General features: G+C 43.0%; 1 protein-coding gene across 1 annotated transcript in view; it reads left to right on the top strand.

The window, feature by feature from the left end:
- TBC1D5 (TBC1 domain family member 5) overlaps positions 1 to 18,034 on the top strand; it is a 1,081,936-nt gene that overhangs the window by 1,024,772 nt on the left and 39,130 nt on the right. The window contains 1 exon segment of the mRNA XM_030202651.1: positions 7,705 to 7,868. Within this exon segment, the coding sequence (XP_030058511.1) occupies positions 7,705 to 7,868 (164 nt within the window).

The following is an 18,034-nucleotide window of genomic DNA, read 5'->3' as shown; positions in this document are numbered from 1 at the left end:
ACGAGCAAGGCATGGATGACGACGATAACATGTCCTTGTTGATGCTGACAGATTGTATTCTACCAGCAGCATGTAGAAATAACATATCTCCATACAAGTTGTTAGAGGAGAACATAATAAAAAAATTTGAACATAAAAAGGCTTACTGTGGTAAATTACATGCAGAATGTGAAGAAGTATATATGTATTTGCTGGCATGTGCAATGGGAAGAGTCAAGAAAGAATTGCTTCACTTATAGGCCAATGCTCAAAGGTTTGCAGTAGAATCAAATACCACATACCTAGTGCAGCAAAATTGCTATAGCATGCTCAGAAATGAGCATTCAAATTAATGCCATGTTAAAATTGTGGTATTAATTAGCTGCTTACTATTTTACACTAATTTCCTGTCAGTGCCTGAGCACTGATGGGTTTGGGCACTGACAGGAAAGTTGATGTTTCTTTAACAAAAAAAAAAAAAAAAAAGCATTCCACAGTGTCCCTTACCCCAACCACTTCCCTATTAACAATTTTTTTTAACCTGGCCGATTCTCTGGGAGTGCACGACACCGCTTAGGGGCAGAGTGGTCAGGTTTGTGGGAGAGAAGAGGTGTCATTAGACACCCCTTCTTTCATGCAATCCTCCTAAAGCTGCCCTGAACCTGGCATTTTTTTCTGGCACTAAATGCACCTTAGAGCTTTTTTTTAGAATTCCGGCAGGATGCTAAATGACCGCTTTTAAATAGGGTGCTAAGTAGAGGAGTGCTGAATAGGGTGCTGAAACCATTAGAGCATTGAGCGGCATACTAATGCCGACACTAATCATCTTTAGTGCCAGCGTTAGGTTTCGAGCGGCGGCCCATTAGGTTGTTACATCTGTATTTGCCAATTTTCAAACTTATAGATGTAAGTACCAGCAAATACACACGCAAGTTCCAGATTTTGTCAAACTACTTACACTTTCAATTTTTGACTTTTTCTGGCTGGTGTTTAAAGCCAGTTAGATAAGTTCAGTTTCCCCCTCATTCTCTCTTCAAAACGCCAGTTCCAAATGAACAGTTAGTTCAATGTTTTGCACAATTTGGAGGAGATGTAAATGCAGACAAGGTTTATATATATATATATTTTTTTTTTTGGGGGGGGGGGGGGAATATACATATTGGGCTAGTCACTAAACTCTCCTTTGCCTTTGGTACAAATTCAGACTGTGAGCTCTCCAGAAACAGAAAAATATCTACTGTAACTGAATTTATCCCATTTCAATAGCTTTCTGCTTGCAGGTGATATTTAAGAAATTAAATAAATAAAAGTATTCCTGTTGTCAAATGGGAAGTACACTTATGTTTTAAAATCTTCCTTGAAGTCTGTGCGTACTTCAAGTATAGATATGTAAGTAGTGGCTTTTCTAACATTGATGTTTAAATGTATGTGCTTTTTTACTTATTCAAGATTTGATATACTGCTTTGCCAAGAGGATCGCAGTTGCACAATACAAGAAAATCAAAGAACTCCAATAATCAACAGGAAAGAGGCAATCTTTGTAATCTAGACACATAACAACAGAAGACGAAAAACAACAAGAAGGCACTCAATAGACGGCGTCTGAATTTTGGTTTTGGATTCCGCACCAAAACTGGACCGAAATCCAGGTTCAGGTTTCAGCTGAAAATGCATTTTCGGATGAAACCCAAAACTCACTACTTTCTTCCTTGCCATCACTCCCCCATCCCACACATAGAGCCCCCCCCCCCCCCACCCACCCACCCACACACACACACATGCACACACTGCAGGCCTCCTTAGAAAGGCCTGATGGTCTAGTGGTGTCTTCAGGGGCACAAACGAACCCCATTTGTTTCTGTCCCGTGCCGCTGCTCCATTGCAATGTCTGCCAAGATTTCCTGCAGCAGACTTGCAAGACTGCTGCAGGAAGTCCCGGCAGCCATTTTGTGAGTGGAACTAACACGGACAGAGGGCGATAAACCCAATGGAGCTTCTATGGCTTAAAATGGGGGGGGGGGGGGAGCTAGAGGCTTAATTACAGGACTTTATCAGGAAATTAGACTAAATTTGTGACATTTAAGTGCATGCTAGGTTGGGAAAGTGATTTGCAAAAGGAGTTGGAAGACAAGCAATGGAAAGAGATAATCAAAGAAGCCAGCAAAATGTTTGATAATAGTTAAAATAAGGAGCGCAATTTTAAAATATTGATGCAATGGTATATGACTGTGTGCATGTTTCACAGAATTTCTTCTGTTTATTTGCTTATTTGCTGGAAGGGTTGTGGGCTACAAGGACACATACTTCCAATTATAGTAGGAGTGCCCGATAGTGAAGGATTTCTGGATGCAAATTGAATAGGAGCTTAGGGCTTAAAGTTCAAAAGGTTTAACGAGAAGTTCCTGCCCAGTTAAACCCCACTGAGCTGGCCACCAGGCAATGTTCAGTTAATGCTACTGTATTTTGCCTTTGACTGCCTAGGCACTGTCAGGTTAGTGCTGGGGCTGTCCAGGGGCGGATCTGGAATTTAACTGGTTGGTGGCAGTATTCAGTCTGCTAACTGGTTAAGTAAGTGGATAAAGTTAGGACTGCAAAAAGGTTGTCCTATCTTTCTTCACCAGGTTAACTGGGCACCTGTATCAATATCAGTCAGTAGCTGATTAACCTCTAGGTTACTGCGTATACCTGGATATTCACTGCCAGAGCCAGGGCATGGCCTGGCATTGAACATCTGTGGTTAATTCAGCCCACGGCTACCAGTAGCTTAAAAACTGCTGACCACTGCAGGCTGACTATCTACCCCCTGAAATTATACTTGTAGGATTTTACAGTTGACACTGGATTTAGGTTTATTGAAGGCTTGTCTTATAGATGGGGTCAAAGGTATCAAGAGTGCAATCTATAGTTGCCTAGCAGCAGCGAGGGGTAAGATTGCATATAAATGGAAGAATAGTAATCCTCCGCATATCAGGTAGAAGCAGAGATTAAGACATGTTATAATAATAGAGCAATTGACAGCTATATGTGAAGACCAGCTGGAGGACTTTGAAAGTAGATGGAGAAGCAGTGCTTTTTTTGTGCTGGTACGCGCCAGTATGGCGTACTGACACCTTTTTTTGTAGGTCCCCTCCCCGACCCAGTCCCCACCTGCCTACCAGCTCCATGCCGACGACCCTCTTCTCCTACCACCCGGCACCGTGACCCAGCCTTTAAAAAAATCTATGAAGCGGCGGAGCGGTGCCTTGCGTCTGCCTGTAAAAGAAGAAAAATCGCCTCGTCAGCCGGCCTTCCCTCACTGTGTCCCGCCCTCTGACCTAACTTCCTATTTCCGCAAGGGCGGAACACAGTGAGGGAAGGCCGGCCGACGAGGCGATTTTTCTTCTTTTACAGGCAGACGCGAGGCACCACTCTGCCGCTTCGTAGATTTTTTTAAAGGCTGGGTCACGGTGCCGGGTGGTAGGAGAAGAGGGTCGTCGGCATGGAGCTGGTAAGCAGGTGGGGACTGGGTCAGGGAGGGGGGCTCAGATGGGCATGGGTGGCTGGAGGGAGGGGGAGCAGGGAAACGAGGAGATTCGCTGGACATGGGTGGAGGGCAGGGGGACGGGGGGTTGCTGGTCATGGGGGAAGGGCAGGGGGGACGGGGGGGTTGCTGGTCATGGGGGAAGGGCAGGGGGACGGGAGGGTCGCTGGACATGGGTGCATGGCAGGGGGAAGAGAGAATCGCTGGACATGGGTGGATGGCAGGGGGGATGGGGGTCGCTGGACATGGGTGGATGGCAGGGGGACGGGGGGTTGCTGGACATGGGTGGAGGGCAGGGGGGACAGAGAATCGCTGGACATGGGTGGATGGCAGGGGGGATGGGGGTCGCTGGACATGGGTGGATGGCAGGGGGGACGGGGGGGTTGCTGGACATGGGTGGATGGCAGGGGAGGGCAGGGGGGACAGGGAGGTCGCTGGACATGGGTGGATGGCAGGTTGAACAGAGAATCGCTGGACATGGGTGGATGGCAGGGGGACGGGGGTTGCTGGACATGGGTGGATGGCAGGGGGGACAGAAGGGTCGCTGGACATGGGTGGATGGCAGGGGGGACAGGGGGGGTTGCTGGACGTGGGTGGATGGCAGGCAAGGGCAGGGGGGACAGTAGGGTCGCTGGACATGGGTGGATGGCAGGGGGGACGGGGGGGTTGCTGGACATGGGTGGATGGCAGGGGGATATGTTAAAAAAAAATCCGTAATCAAGCGGAGAACTCGAACGCCCCACGGGAAAACACAGATATAGGTAAAAAGTGGGATGTTTGACCATGGAAATACAAATCCTGGAGACAATATCATAAAAACTTCTTTATTGAAGAAAAGACTTGACACAACTGTTGTGTTTTGGCCTACAGGCCTGCATCAGGAGTCTATAAAAATATAAATCAAATAAATCTTTCAAACAAATACATATACAGAATCAAACAATCAAATAAAACATTCAAATAAGTAATAAATATACAATAAGAGGTCAACATATAATAAAATACAACAATAAAAATAATGATAATAAATAATGATGAACGTAAAGTCTCTAAGTGACGTATACACAGACTATGCATATGTGGGATGTTATAATATCACCAAAAAATTACACAAAATGGTCGTGTAAATAAATAAATAATTGTAAGAGGGACTAATTATAGGAAGGACTAAACATTCAAAACATGTAAAAATAGATCATACTATCTTAAAATACATGCATATATGAAGGACAATAGATAAAATATCCATGAGGCATTATATGGAAACCTATCCTGCTTATAATCGAACGAGAAAAACGCCCAAGTTCCGACCTAAATCGGGAGATGGACGTTTATCTCACAAAAACGAATAACGTGGTATAATCGAAAGCCGAACTTGGACGTTTTCAACTGCACTCCATCGCAGAAGCGTACAAAGTTGACGGGGGCGTGTCGGAAGCATGGTGAAGGCGGGACTGGGGCATGGTTATCACCCGAACAGAGATGGGCGCCTTTCGCCGATAATGGAAAAAAAGTATGCGTTTGTAGCTAAAATTTAGGGCACTTTTCCTGGACCCTGTTTTTTCACGAATAAGGCCCCCAAAAGTGCCCTAAATGACCAGATTACCCCCAGAGGGAATCGGGGATGACCTCCCCTGACTCCCCCATTGGACACTAACCCCCTCCCACCACAAAAAATGATGTTTCACAACTTTTTATTTTCACCATCAAATGTCATACCCACCTCCCTGGCAGCAGTATGCAGGTCCCTGGAGCAGTTGTTAGGGGGTGCAGTGGACTTCAGGCAGGTGGACCCAGGCCCATCCCCCCCTACCTGTTACAGTTGTGCTGCTTAATGCTTATTAGTCGTCCAACCCCCCCAAACCCACTGTACCCACATGTAGGTGCCCCCCTTCACCCCTTAGGACTATAGTAATGGTGTAGACTTGTGGGCAGTGGGTTTTGAGGGGGATTTGGGGGGCTCAACACACAAGGGAAGGGTGCTATGCACCTGGGAGCTCTTTTACCTTTTTTTTTCTTTTGTAAAAGTGCCCCCTAGGGTGCCCGGTTGGTGTCCTGGCATGTGAGGGGGACCAGTGCACTACGAATCCTGGCCCCTCCCACGAACAAATGCCTTGGATTTATTCGTTTTTGAGCTGGGCGCTTTCATTTTCCATTATCGTTGAAAAACAAAAACGCCCAGCTCACAAATTGTCGAATAAAACATGGACGTCTATTTTTTTCGAAAATACGGTTCGGTCCGCCCCTTCACGGACCCATTCTCGGAGATAAACGCCCATGGAGATAGACGTTTTCGTTCAATTATGCCCCTCCACATATACTAAAGCATATCATAAAAGCAGCATCATACAAATACGCGCACAGCTTATGTTGAAACAAGGAAGACATGCAGAAGTAAAACATGCTGTCTTCAAAATGCAAATATAAAAGACTTTGAATAAAAAAACAAGTAAAAATCATACAACCAACATCATGTATACAGGAGAAAACGTAAGACCAATATCATATATAAACAAAAGAAGGAAAAACAAATAAAATAATATGCATGAAAAAGGAACGTGGTGTCAACTAGTGTATGCATGTGGTGGTGCCTATACCTGTGCGCACCATATACAGCCATTTGAGAAAAATATACTGTTGCCATGGCTATTTTAAAGACGTTGGACAAAAAAAGGAAAAACCCATGCAACATAAGAAAACATATAAAAATGTATATATATATGCCAAAAAAAAAATATATATATATATATATGAAAAATGTATATGGTAAATGAAAGAAAAATAAAAAGGGAGTAGAGGGAAGGGAAGAAAAGAAAAGGAAAAAGCTGAAAGAAGAAGAAGTGGGATCACCAAAAAAAAGGTGTGGTAAGGACATAGAAGATAATATGTGCCCAAATTGTACCTTACAGCTGTGATGGAGCAAGAAGCACATGAAATGTATAGAAAGTTAAGAAAGCAAACTGCCTGCCTCCCGTGAATACCGTAGAAAATGAAACAGAGTTTGTACATAGAGTGTATGGTATACACATATTATGCCTTACAGTTTTGATGAAACAAGGATTGCGCGAATTATATTTAAAATGTATTTTAAATAGACGGAGCAAGTACCTACCTACCGCTATGACGTAGCATATATGAATCTGTTGAAACAGAAAAGCAAAACACAACAAAATCCTTGTTAGAAGGGGCGCAACAGGACGCTATATTAAGAGCAAAGGAAAAAGAAATGGAAGGTGTACAAATTGAAAAAACTAACCTGAAATGCCTGAAACACGATTTGGTCCGTGTGACGAACCAAATGTAAAGTGATTGGCTATATTACAAAAGTGGTCTGCAACAAAAAAATATATATAAAAGCAGCATTAATGAAAAATGGAGGGGAAAGAAAAGGAAAAGGGGCTAAAAAAAACTCTTTAAATACAGTGAAGCATGAGAACCAAATAAATAACAAGGAAAACTATGAAATACCTTGAAAAAGACCTTTCGTGGTAAGGTACCAGCACCTTTTTTTCTACAAAAAAAGCACTGTGGAGAAGTGTCCATCATTAGCATTAACTTTAGAGGTGAGACTGGGATTTAAACTGATTTGGGGTTAGGCAGAAGGAATTATTTAATAAAAATGCTATTGATATTGTGTTCACTGTTAACTGATCGACTGTGACCAGTTATTGTGATGTAAGAGATCTTGCTGTGCTAAAACTGCTTTGCAGATTGTCTGTAAATTGAATAAAAAGGAAAGTTGAAAATAAAATCATTTTGTGCATTTAAGGGGCCCTTTTACTAGAGAGTGCTAACTGTTGGGGTGTTCCCAGCATGTTTCTATACAGGTACTGCACAGAAAAACACTTTACTGTCCGTACCCATTCCTTGCCTATAACCTGCTCATTTCTCCCCCCTTAACAGGCTGTGAATTAGCATGTGAAGTGTTGGTATGACAGTGCTTTCTAAAATAAGTACCAAGCTCACTTGCTAATAGCATGTACTAATTCATATGCTGACTGCTTAGCACACTTTAGTAAAAGGGCACCTAATTTTCAGAAAGCATTAGAAAGATATCACAGAAGCTCCTAATATGTTATAAAGCATTCTGATAATTTTTGTACAGTCATCCTTTTTCTGACCAATGAATGTTTTCAAACTAGCAATATTTAGCATGAAGAGCACTCAATTCTAATTAATGTTTTTGGTGTCTAATTTTATTTTAGGTCAGAGCTCAAAAAATATTAGCTCTTCACCAAGCATCGAGAGTTTACCAGGAGGACATGAACACACAGGGTCTCCACCGTTGTCTGCCTCAAAGAAAGATTCCTTTTTTAGCACCATTTCACGTTCTCGGTCTCAAAGCAAAACCATGGGCAGAAAAGTGTCTGTAAGTGCCAGTCTATTCTTTTTTTTTTTTAATTGAATGAATTTTACACACAAGTGTCTCCATTGTTAAGCCTTAGCATAGGCATCAGAATAGGGGGGGCCACGGGTACCATGGCACCCCCCAAAATTCGGAGGGGGCAGAAGGTGCATCAGGCTCTCCCCGCTCCCACCTGATACCCCACTGCTGCTGTTTCAGCAATGGTGATAAAAACAAACTAAAAGATTGCAGGGTCACATTGTTTCTGTTTGCAGCTGCCAACTCTGCCTTGGAACAGGAAGTGATGTCAGGGGGTGATGGAGGGGGGGAGAAAAGAGGACAGACTGGGTGAATATGGGTCAAGAGAGGGGCAAGGCTCTGGAAGAAAGTGAGGAGACAGAAGGGTCAGATGCTGGATGGAGAGGGCAGAAAAAGAGGACATGCTGGATGGAAAGTGGGGAGAGAGAGGAGCAGATGCTGGATGGAAAGGAGAGAGAGGGGGAGCAGATGCTTGATGGAAAGGGGAGGGAGAGAGAGGGCTCAGATGCTGGATGGAAAAGGGAGAGAGAGGGGGACAAATTCTGGATGGAAATGAGGAGAGATAGGGGGCAGATGCTGGATGGAAAGGAGAAGGGGCAGATGCTGGATGGAAAGGAGGAGGGAGAGAGGGGCATATGCTGGGAGGAAAGGAGAAGAGGGGGCAGATGCAGGATGGAAAGGAGGTGAGAGGGGGCAGATGCTGGATGAAAAGGGGGAGAGAGGGAGGGGGCAGATGCTGGATGGAAAGGGAGAAAGAGAGAGGGACAAATGCTGGATGGAAAGGGGGATAGAGGGGGCAAACACTGGATGGAGGAGGAAGAGGGGGATAGGGGGCAAACACGATGGGGGAGGGAGGGAGGGCAGACACTGGATGGAGGAGGGAGTGGAGAAAAAGGGCAGATGCTGGATGGAAGTAGGGAGATAGAGGGGGCAGATACTGTATGGAGGAGAAGGAGAGAAAAAGGGCACATGCTGGATGGAAGAGGGGAGAGAGAAGGCAGATGCTGTATGGGAGAGAAAAAGAGGGTACAAGCAGAATGGAAAGGCGGAGAAAAAGAGGGCACGTGCTGGTTGGGAAGGCTTGGAAAGCGAATAGAATGTTGGGTATTATTAGGAAAGGTATGGAAAACAGGTGTGAGGATGTTAAAATGCCATTATATCGCTCCATGGTGCGACCGCACCTTGAGTATTGTGTTCAATTCTGGTCGCCGCATCTCAAGAAAGATATAGTGGAATTGGAAAAGGTGCAGCGGATGGCGACTAAAATGATAGCGGGGATGGGACGACTTCCCTATGAAGAAAGACTAAGGAGGCTAGGGCATTTCAGCTTAGAGAAGAGATGGCTGAGGGGAGACATGATAGAGGTATATAAAATAATGAGTGGAGTGGAACAGGTGGATGTGAAGCGTCTGTTCACGCTTTCCAAAAATACTAGGACTAGGGGGCATGCGATGAAACTACAGTGTAGTAAATTTAAAACAAATCGGAGAAAACTTTTCTTCACCCAACGCGTAATTAAACTCTGGAATTCATTGCCGGAGAACGTGGTGAAGGCGGTTAGCTTGGCAGAGTTTAAAAGGGGGTTAGACGGTTTCCTAAAGGACAAATCCATAAACCGCTACTAAATGGACTTGGGAAAAATCCACAATTCTGGGAATAACATGTATAGAATGTTTGTATGTTTGGGAAGCTTGCCAGGTGCCCTTGGCCTGGATTGGCCACTGTCATGGACAGGATGCTGGGCTCGATGGACCCTTGGTCTTTTCCCAGTGTGGCATTACTTATGTACTTATGAGAGAAAAAGGGCACATGTAGAAAGGAAAGGGGAAAAAGGGCACATGCTAGATGGAAGTGGGAGAGGGGCAAATGCTGGATAGGGTGGGGGGAGAAATAGGATAGAGTTACTGAGAGACTGGGAAATAAGAGGAAGTGAAATAGGAGAGCCAGAGTGAGGGAAAGAATGTCAAGCTGTAGGTAGATACGGTAAAAAAAAATGGAAATTGAAGACTGTATACTAGGAAAGAATTTAATCTGGATAAAGGCAGAAAAATAAATTGAAGAAAGCTGAAAAGAAAAGGAGAAGAAAAGAGAGAAAAATGACAAGTGGACAGGAAATCTTGGCAAGAGAGTTAAGAAGACAACGAGGAAAGCAGAAAAAGAAACTGGGACCAACACAATTAGAAAAAGTAAATGGCCAGACAATAAAGGTAGAAAAAATTATTTTATTTTTAGTTTAGGATAAAGTAGTGTGGTAGCTGTGTTAATAAACATTAATAAATATAGAAAATGGAAATAAGGTGATGTCTTTACTGGACAAATTTTAATACATTTATGACTAATGTTTGGAGACCAAACCCTCATTTCTCATGTCAGAACAGGATACCATAACAGCAGTGCACTCTTCTGACCTCAGGAAAGAGTTTTTAGCCTCTGAAGGCTGATTGAAAAATGTATTTAGTCCAATAAAATGGTATCATCATATTTTCCATTTTTTGTTTTGTTTGTATTTGTTAACTTAGGGGTCCTTTTACTAAGGCATGCTAATCTCTATTGTGCGCTAAATGATTAGACGCCCATAATGGGCATCTTATCATTTAGTGTGCTAAAAATCAGCACGCCTTAGTAAAAGGACCCCTTAGTGTTGTGATTGGAAAATGTCAGTTTTTAAAATTTACATCTGCTATCTTTATATTTTGCACAGTGCAAAGAAATATGCATCATTTTTTCTCTAATTCTGGTGTTGTAGTATGGTTTTTAGGGGGTTCAGTCCACTATTTGTCTATATAATTCTATTTTTAATTTATGGTTAGCTATTCTATACCGGGTGATGGTCTGTCTGTGCTCTGTATATTTGAAAGAGACCGTGGTTTTTTGTTAGCATGAACTGTACAGGATAAATCTGTACTAATCTGTCTTCTTTAGTTTTCCAATAGGGTTTATTGGTGTTCTAGATCCTATTGCATTGTTTTGGGGGCTGTGTTTTCCTAATTAGGTGCTTATTATGTGACTTGTAGAAGTTATGTTGTTGTTATGATACTAGTAAAAAAGCCCCGTTTCTGATGCAAATGAAACAGGGGCTAGCAAGGTTTTCTTCAAAGTGTGCATGTGGGAGTGTGTGTGTCCCTGCCCTCTGCCCTCTCTCCCTTCCCCTGTGCTGTCTGTCCCCTCCCCCTCCCCCCCTCCGAGTCCAGTCCTTCAGTGTTAAGTTTCCTGCTGTGCTGTGTTTGTGTTACAGAGAGAGTGAGGGCGTCTCTGTCCCCTCCCCCCTCTGAGTCCTTCACTGTTACAGAGAGAGGGATTTCGTGCTGTGCTGTTTTCCTTCACTCATGGGGAAAACGGATATCTCTGGCGCTTCACACTTCTGGCTGGAGGCTTCATTAGAACGTTGGTGGTGCCTTTTATATATAGAGATGTTAGACTTGCTTTTTAGGTCCTGAATGACATTTATAGTGTTTTGTATTACTTCACAGAATGCCTGGTACTGGATTTTGGATTTGAATTTAGATCATAGTAGTAGTATCTCAAGGCAAGTTTTGATCAGGTACAGTAGGTATTTTCCTGTCCTTGAAGGGCTTACAATTAAGTTTTGTACCTGATTCAATGGAGAGTTAAGTGACTTGTACAAGATTTCAAGGGGCAGCCTTAGCCTCCCCATTTCGCAACCTGTGGCTCTATTATGTACATCTAGCACACATTGGGCCCCTTTTACTACAGCAGGTAAAAGTTAGGTCTTTCTTTTTTTGAGGAAATGACCATGTGGCAAGTGAAGCACTTGCCGCGCGGTCATTTCGGAGGGGAGGGAGCCCTTACTGCCACCCATTGAGGTGGTGATAAGGGCTCCCTCACTAACCCAACATTAACCCAGCGAGCAGCACTGCCTGATTACCGCCCAGGTACACACCGGCGCTACAAAAATAAAAATATTTTTGTAGCACTGGATATGACGGCGTGCTGGGGATAAAAGAGGCCCATTATCTATATTAGCTATACCTAATTTTTGGTAACACAACCACTTACTTAAGGCTAGCTGAAATGAAGCCTGTTGGCCAATGGCAACCTCCCAAAAACATTGATATATATATAATTTTATGGTTGCCAGTAACCTCAGGATTTCTGTTATAGTGCTGCTGAACATCACTGTTCACATGGCCAACAGGAAGATGCTGGACTAATGAGCTGGGGCTTACAGAAAGCCAAGTGTTAAAGTACCTGCATATATTTCCAGAATACTTCAAATACTTTTCTGTTTAATATGCTGCATTGTTTTGCCATGCATTATTTTGAATTTTTTGATACATAATTCCCTGAAGTGTATTACAGTTTGCATGATATTATCAGTAACAGAGGTACTGGATGATACAGCCGGTAGACAGTGGGGTCCTACCCTGCAGTATTCAAAAGTGTCCATACTATCCATTTTTTTCTTAGAAATGGTGCTTGTATAGGGGGAGCAGTGTTCCCTCTAAGCTGCACTCTATATCCAATAGCTGAGTAAAATTCAGAGTAGCTACAAATATAGTTAAACTACTGGCAAACAAGGAGGGAAAGCATGCCAGAGCATGGCTCATGGAATTCTTTCCAGCCTCCCTGCAAGTGTTTATGTATGTGTGTGTGTTATCTGTAAGAGGTGCTCACAATGTAATGTAATGGAAAATTTTTGCTTATGTCAACTTCAGTCCTTAGATGGAACATTGCTCCAACTTCTCCTTCTTTCCACCTTCCGCCCCCTGCAACGAGTTTAGTACCTTACCTCCTTTCTCCAGGACAGCAATACTTCAACAGGCAGAGCACCAAAAGCATTGAGGCTGATAGGTGTGGGGCCTTGAGCATCTGCACATACCCAAGGCTTGTCAGCTTCTGCTTCCTCTGAAATAGAAAGTTTGGAGGGGGAGGGAGGGAGCAAGCAAGCCTTGAGCATACACAGATGCTGAAAGTCCCACACCCACTGCCCAAAATACAGCAGCAAGACTCATTTTTGGCAAATCAAGATTTGAATGTGCAAAACCTCCGTAAAAAACTTCACTGGCTCCCGATCAGAGAACGAATCAACTTCAAGGTTCACACATTAATCCACAAGATTATCCATGGTGAGTCTCCGGACTATATGCTCAATCTGATTGACCTTCCCTCCAGAAACATGTCTGTAACTTCGCGAACTTACCTGAACCTACATTACCCTAATTGCAAAGGACTCAAGTACAAAACCTACTATGGATCCAACTTCTCCTTCTTAAGCAGCCAACTCTGGACTGCACTCCCCAGACCTATCCGATTAATCAGTAAGTAGCTACCCTTCCGGAAATCACTAATAACCCATCTGTTCAAACAAGCCTACCCAAATGACCCAGACTAATCCTATGTACCCATCTACCCAACATATATCCAGGAAACAACGACAATGACCTAGACTACATCTCCCACCAAATTTCCATTTGCTTATCCCGTGTCCCATCCCCCTCCCGCCTCCTCTACCCCTACTCCAATGCTCACCTACCCTTGCTCATACCTCTCCTACTCCCTTCACCCTTGCCCATTTCTACCTACCTATCTCTTTTATTATTCTGCTATACTTACTTATATTTTCTCTATCAATACTTTGTAATCCCTATTACTATGTAAGCCGCATTGAACCTGCTTTAAGTGGGAAAGCGCGAGGTACAAATGTAATAATAAATAATAAATAAATTGATGTAAATATATACTAGTGGATCCTGACATGCTCCCTACGCATGCGCAGGCGTTGTCTATATGACGCGTCCATTTTGGGCGCGTGAGTGAGTGCCCAGTGACCCGGTTTTGGCTGGTAAGAGATTTAAATCATTTAGTTTTGGGTAAGTGTGGGTTATATGAGAGAATGAATAAATGTGTGATGGGTATTTTGCTATGTATATATTTTTCTTATGCAGACCCCTGATGACACTCAGTTGAGTGTACAACACAAGCATCTTGAAGTATTGGAGGCGTCTAAGGATTTTATAAACAAATTTGTACTGTGACGGATTGGGAGCCAGCATTTCTACAGCGTAGAAGATTTACTCCAGCAGTTTTTATGTTGGCATTCTACAATTGGTGTGGTGCCTTTTGCAAGTTTGTTTCTCTCCAGCAGGTGTCTCCACCTGATGTATATTAAGAACTTGAGTGGGATATTTTGAGTAGCCGGTTGACTCTTGAATAATCATCCATAGCATCAAAAGTAACGGTGCTCTGGTGGACTGGGTTTTGAAATGTCAGTGATTAATAACTGGTCCCTTGTCATAGATTACGTTATTTAGTCATGTGTTCGCGAATGAGTGTGATGTATGTAAGGTGGGTGTTGGTATGTGAGTGGCGAGTGTTGGTTTGAATGTAGTAGTGTGAGTGGTGCAGGTATATATTAGTAATGTGGTAGTAATTTAAAAAAAAAGTTCTTGGTTTATTGTGATAATTAATAAAAGAAGTTTTGAAATATTACATAGTTGTTTAGAGTAGTGAGTAGTGTGTAGTGAATATCCGTGAGATCTATTTGCAGTGGACGCAGTTCATGCAAATAGATCTCATGCATATTCATTGGGGAAATCCTGAAAACTCAGCTGTGTTGCAGCCCTCAAGCCCCTGTGCTAGTATGTAGCTAAGCTTCTGAAGGAATGGATCCACAGAAGCTTAGCTGAAATTGGGTGGCGGGGGGAAGAGGGGTTGGTGATTGAGAGGCTAGGATGGGGGAGGGCAGACTTATACGGGGTCTGTGCCAGAGCCGGTGATGGGAGGCAGGACTGGTGGTTGGGAGGCGGGAAATACTGCTGCACAGACTTATACGGTCTGTGCCCTGAAAAAGACAGGTACAAATCAAGGTAAGGTATACACATATGAGTTTATCGTGGGCAGACTAGATGGACCGTGCAGGTCTTTTTCTGCCGTCATCTACTATGTTATGTTACTATGTTATGTAGTGTCTGTGTAGGAATCTGTAACAGTCCAACTTGTTCCCAGTAGCAGATATATTGGTGCTCTAGGACTCAATATAATATTTATATCACTGTCTTTTTATAGGTGGGTTAGGGCTGTTATGATGTGGTAAATTTTCAGTATAGGTTTTGCATGTTGTTTTGCAGGATTGTGTGTTATTTCACAAAGTGTCTGTCCCTATTTGAAAGTAGGCTCTGGAGCAAGGGCTACCTTCGGCAGCCCTTGTCACCGAAAGTTAAAATGCTCAGGACTAGTGGTCTCCACATTCTGTAGCATCACCATACAAACACAAGCCCTCTGATTTAAACAAAGTGTTCAGCAGTGGAAGGAGTGTGTGTTCTGGCCATGATGTGATGGTCACAAGTTCAATATTTTTACTTGTAGTTAAGAAGACAGGCTGTCTGCTCCAGCTGGTCCTGGGACCTCTGCTGCATCCCGCCTCCTGATGTAACTTCCTGTTTTCCTCCTGGCAGGACGCAGCAGAGTCAGCCTGTGTTAATCATTGCTGGCCACAGCCACCACACTTGAGCAACAACACCGGCACTGCCACCTAGCTTATACCAACTGGTGCCTATTTTACAAATGTCTGCTCCCCCTGATGTCAAAACCTTTCTACACCTCTGGTCTCAGCCCTAAATATAAAATCAGCTGCCTCACGGAGAAATCAGCCTAATCATTGGGGTGGGGATGTGCTTTTCCCTAGTTTTAACCTATTGGATATTTGGAGAATTTTTCATCCGAGGAGCAGGAATACGCCCTTATCTCAAGGGTTTATCTCTCTAAAAGTAGATTAGATTGTATTCTGATCTCAGAATCAGCTATGGGACATGTCGCCTCGATAGATATAGCTCATATGGGCATTTCTGACTCATACCATCTTCCAGTTGGCCTTAACTTCGCCAAGGAAAGAGCCTTAATGGTGGATGCCCTTGGGACTCAGAGGATGAAAATTTTTGGATTTATCTGGGCAATAAATGGGACAAATATTGCACCCTTAATTCTGTCTATGGACACTCCATATCTCTTTTCGGAAGCTGGAAAAGCTGTCATGATGGTGAGATTATTTCCTATATTAAATATAAATATAAGCAACTTAATTGCCAGATTGTCCAGCTTCATAAACAATTGGACCAGGCCCATAGCGCTATAGCAAAACATCTGACTCAAGACACTAGAACACAATATGTGGAGTTACAACACACCCTTAATACCCTGATACATCAACGTACACTTAACACCCTGAAATACAGACATCGTTGTTTCTTTAAATATGGTAATCGCATGGGCACCTGCCTGTCCCCTCTAGTATGGGATGCTCAGGGACTCCACTTTATCCCATTTTTGAAGGATCCTGCTGGTGATAAATTAAAGGATAATAAGTTAATATTGCAGATGATACATAATTACTAGAAAACTTTATATACGGATCAGCCAGCAGACCTCGTATCCAACTCTCTTTTCTCTACAGATGTGACATTTCCCACTGTGAGCAAGGCAGATCTAGCTCTTTTGAATGCCCCAATACATCCAGAGAATATTCAGCATGCAATTAAAACTTCGGCAATGTCCAAGACCCCAAGCCCTGACAGTCTGCTGCTTGAATTTTATAAGATCTTGGGACCAAAAGTGATTCCTGCCCTCCTGGATGTATGTAATGAGTCGGTAATTAAAGGAACCTTACCAGACTCAATGCGAGGGGCCACATTCCTTCCTATCTTGAAACCAAATAAAGATCCTTTACTGACAAGCTCCTATATACCTATATCTTTACTCAATGCAGATCTTAAGATATATGCCAAAATCCTGGCCAAAAGGCTAGTAGATGTAATACCAAAGTAGGCTTTGTAAAAGGGAGAAAAGCAATAGCCAGTGTTAGACATCTAATTTACAGTGTGGAAGAAGCCCATACAAAGCAACTAGATTCTATCATAGTAAGCTTTGATATAGAAAAAGCTTTTGATACAGTCTCATGGACATATCTTTGGGACGTATTGAGTAGGTTTGAATTCCAGGATCCTAGCCTAAGGAATTCTAAATCCTGGGCTCAAGTTTTGGTGAATAGGATACTTACCCACAGATTTAGTATCCAGAGGGGAACGTGACAGGGATGTCCCCTATCCCTGATATTATTTCTTCTGTATATAGAACCCATGGCATTAACACTATTAGGGGACAGAGATGTTAGGAGTATCCCAATTGGCGCTTTTTGCTGCTCTTTTGATGACCTACACCTCTCCAGAGTTTGTAGATGGGCTCATGGAATATGACCAGTTGTCAGCATTATGGATAAATGTGGATAAATTTGAAGCATTATGTCTGACAGAAGGCCTAGACTACAGATGGAGAGGAGTCGTTCCTCTCTGTTGGGCGGCTAACTAACTGAAATACTTGGGCATCTCGGTACCTCGTGATTTGTCCCACCTTTATTCAACTAATGTATGCCATATGTTGCTTGAAATCAAATCTTTATGTACTTGCTGGGGTCCTCTCCCAATCTATCCATGGGGCTGAATTGCATTGAATAAAATGGTGTTATTACCTAAATGGATGTACTTCTTACAACATCTTCCAATTGTACTTACACGCAGTGACTTGACAAAGTATAATAATTTGATTAGAAAGTTTGTGTGGAGTACTAAAAAACCATGCCTTTTCCTCAGACATTTGCAATTACTCTGCTATGACAGAGGGTGGAGACTCCCAGACCTCCGTACCTATAATGCAGCCTGTCAACATAGATATGTGAGAGATTGGATCTTTGAATCTTCAGATTTTTATGATTTTCATTTTGAGTGTTTTCTAGGTGACCTCACCCTTGGCATATCTGATTCATGCCCGTTATGGAACTTTGCTTTTTAACTTAAAACATCATCCTTTGCTAGGGCCCTTGAAATGGGCCTGGACAGTCCTGAGATAGAAATATGGATACATTCAACCATATCTAAATATCTACCTTTGGTGGGTAATCTGGAATTTCCCCCTGAACTGCACAATGTTCGTTTTCAGCAGTGGACCTCCAGAGGATTAGCCCTAATACAACCTGCTTTAGAAGAGGATTAACCACAGATGTTAACCTTTGACACTTTAAAGACAACATATTTATTACAGCCATGAGTCTAGTACACTTACCAGCAGATGCGTCGTCATATCTCTACGCTTCTGCGATCATACCCCACAGTCTTCGTTGAGTCCATATTTGATGAAAATGG

Source organism: Microcaecilia unicolor, chromosome 1 (genome assembly GCF_901765095.1).
Source record: "Microcaecilia unicolor chromosome 1, aMicUni1.1, whole genome shotgun sequence".
Lineage (NCBI taxonomy): Eukaryota > Metazoa > Chordata > Amphibia > Gymnophiona > Siphonopidae > Microcaecilia > Microcaecilia unicolor.
Note: the sequence above shows the minus strand (reverse complement) of the source record. Positions and strands in the feature narration are given on the sequence as shown.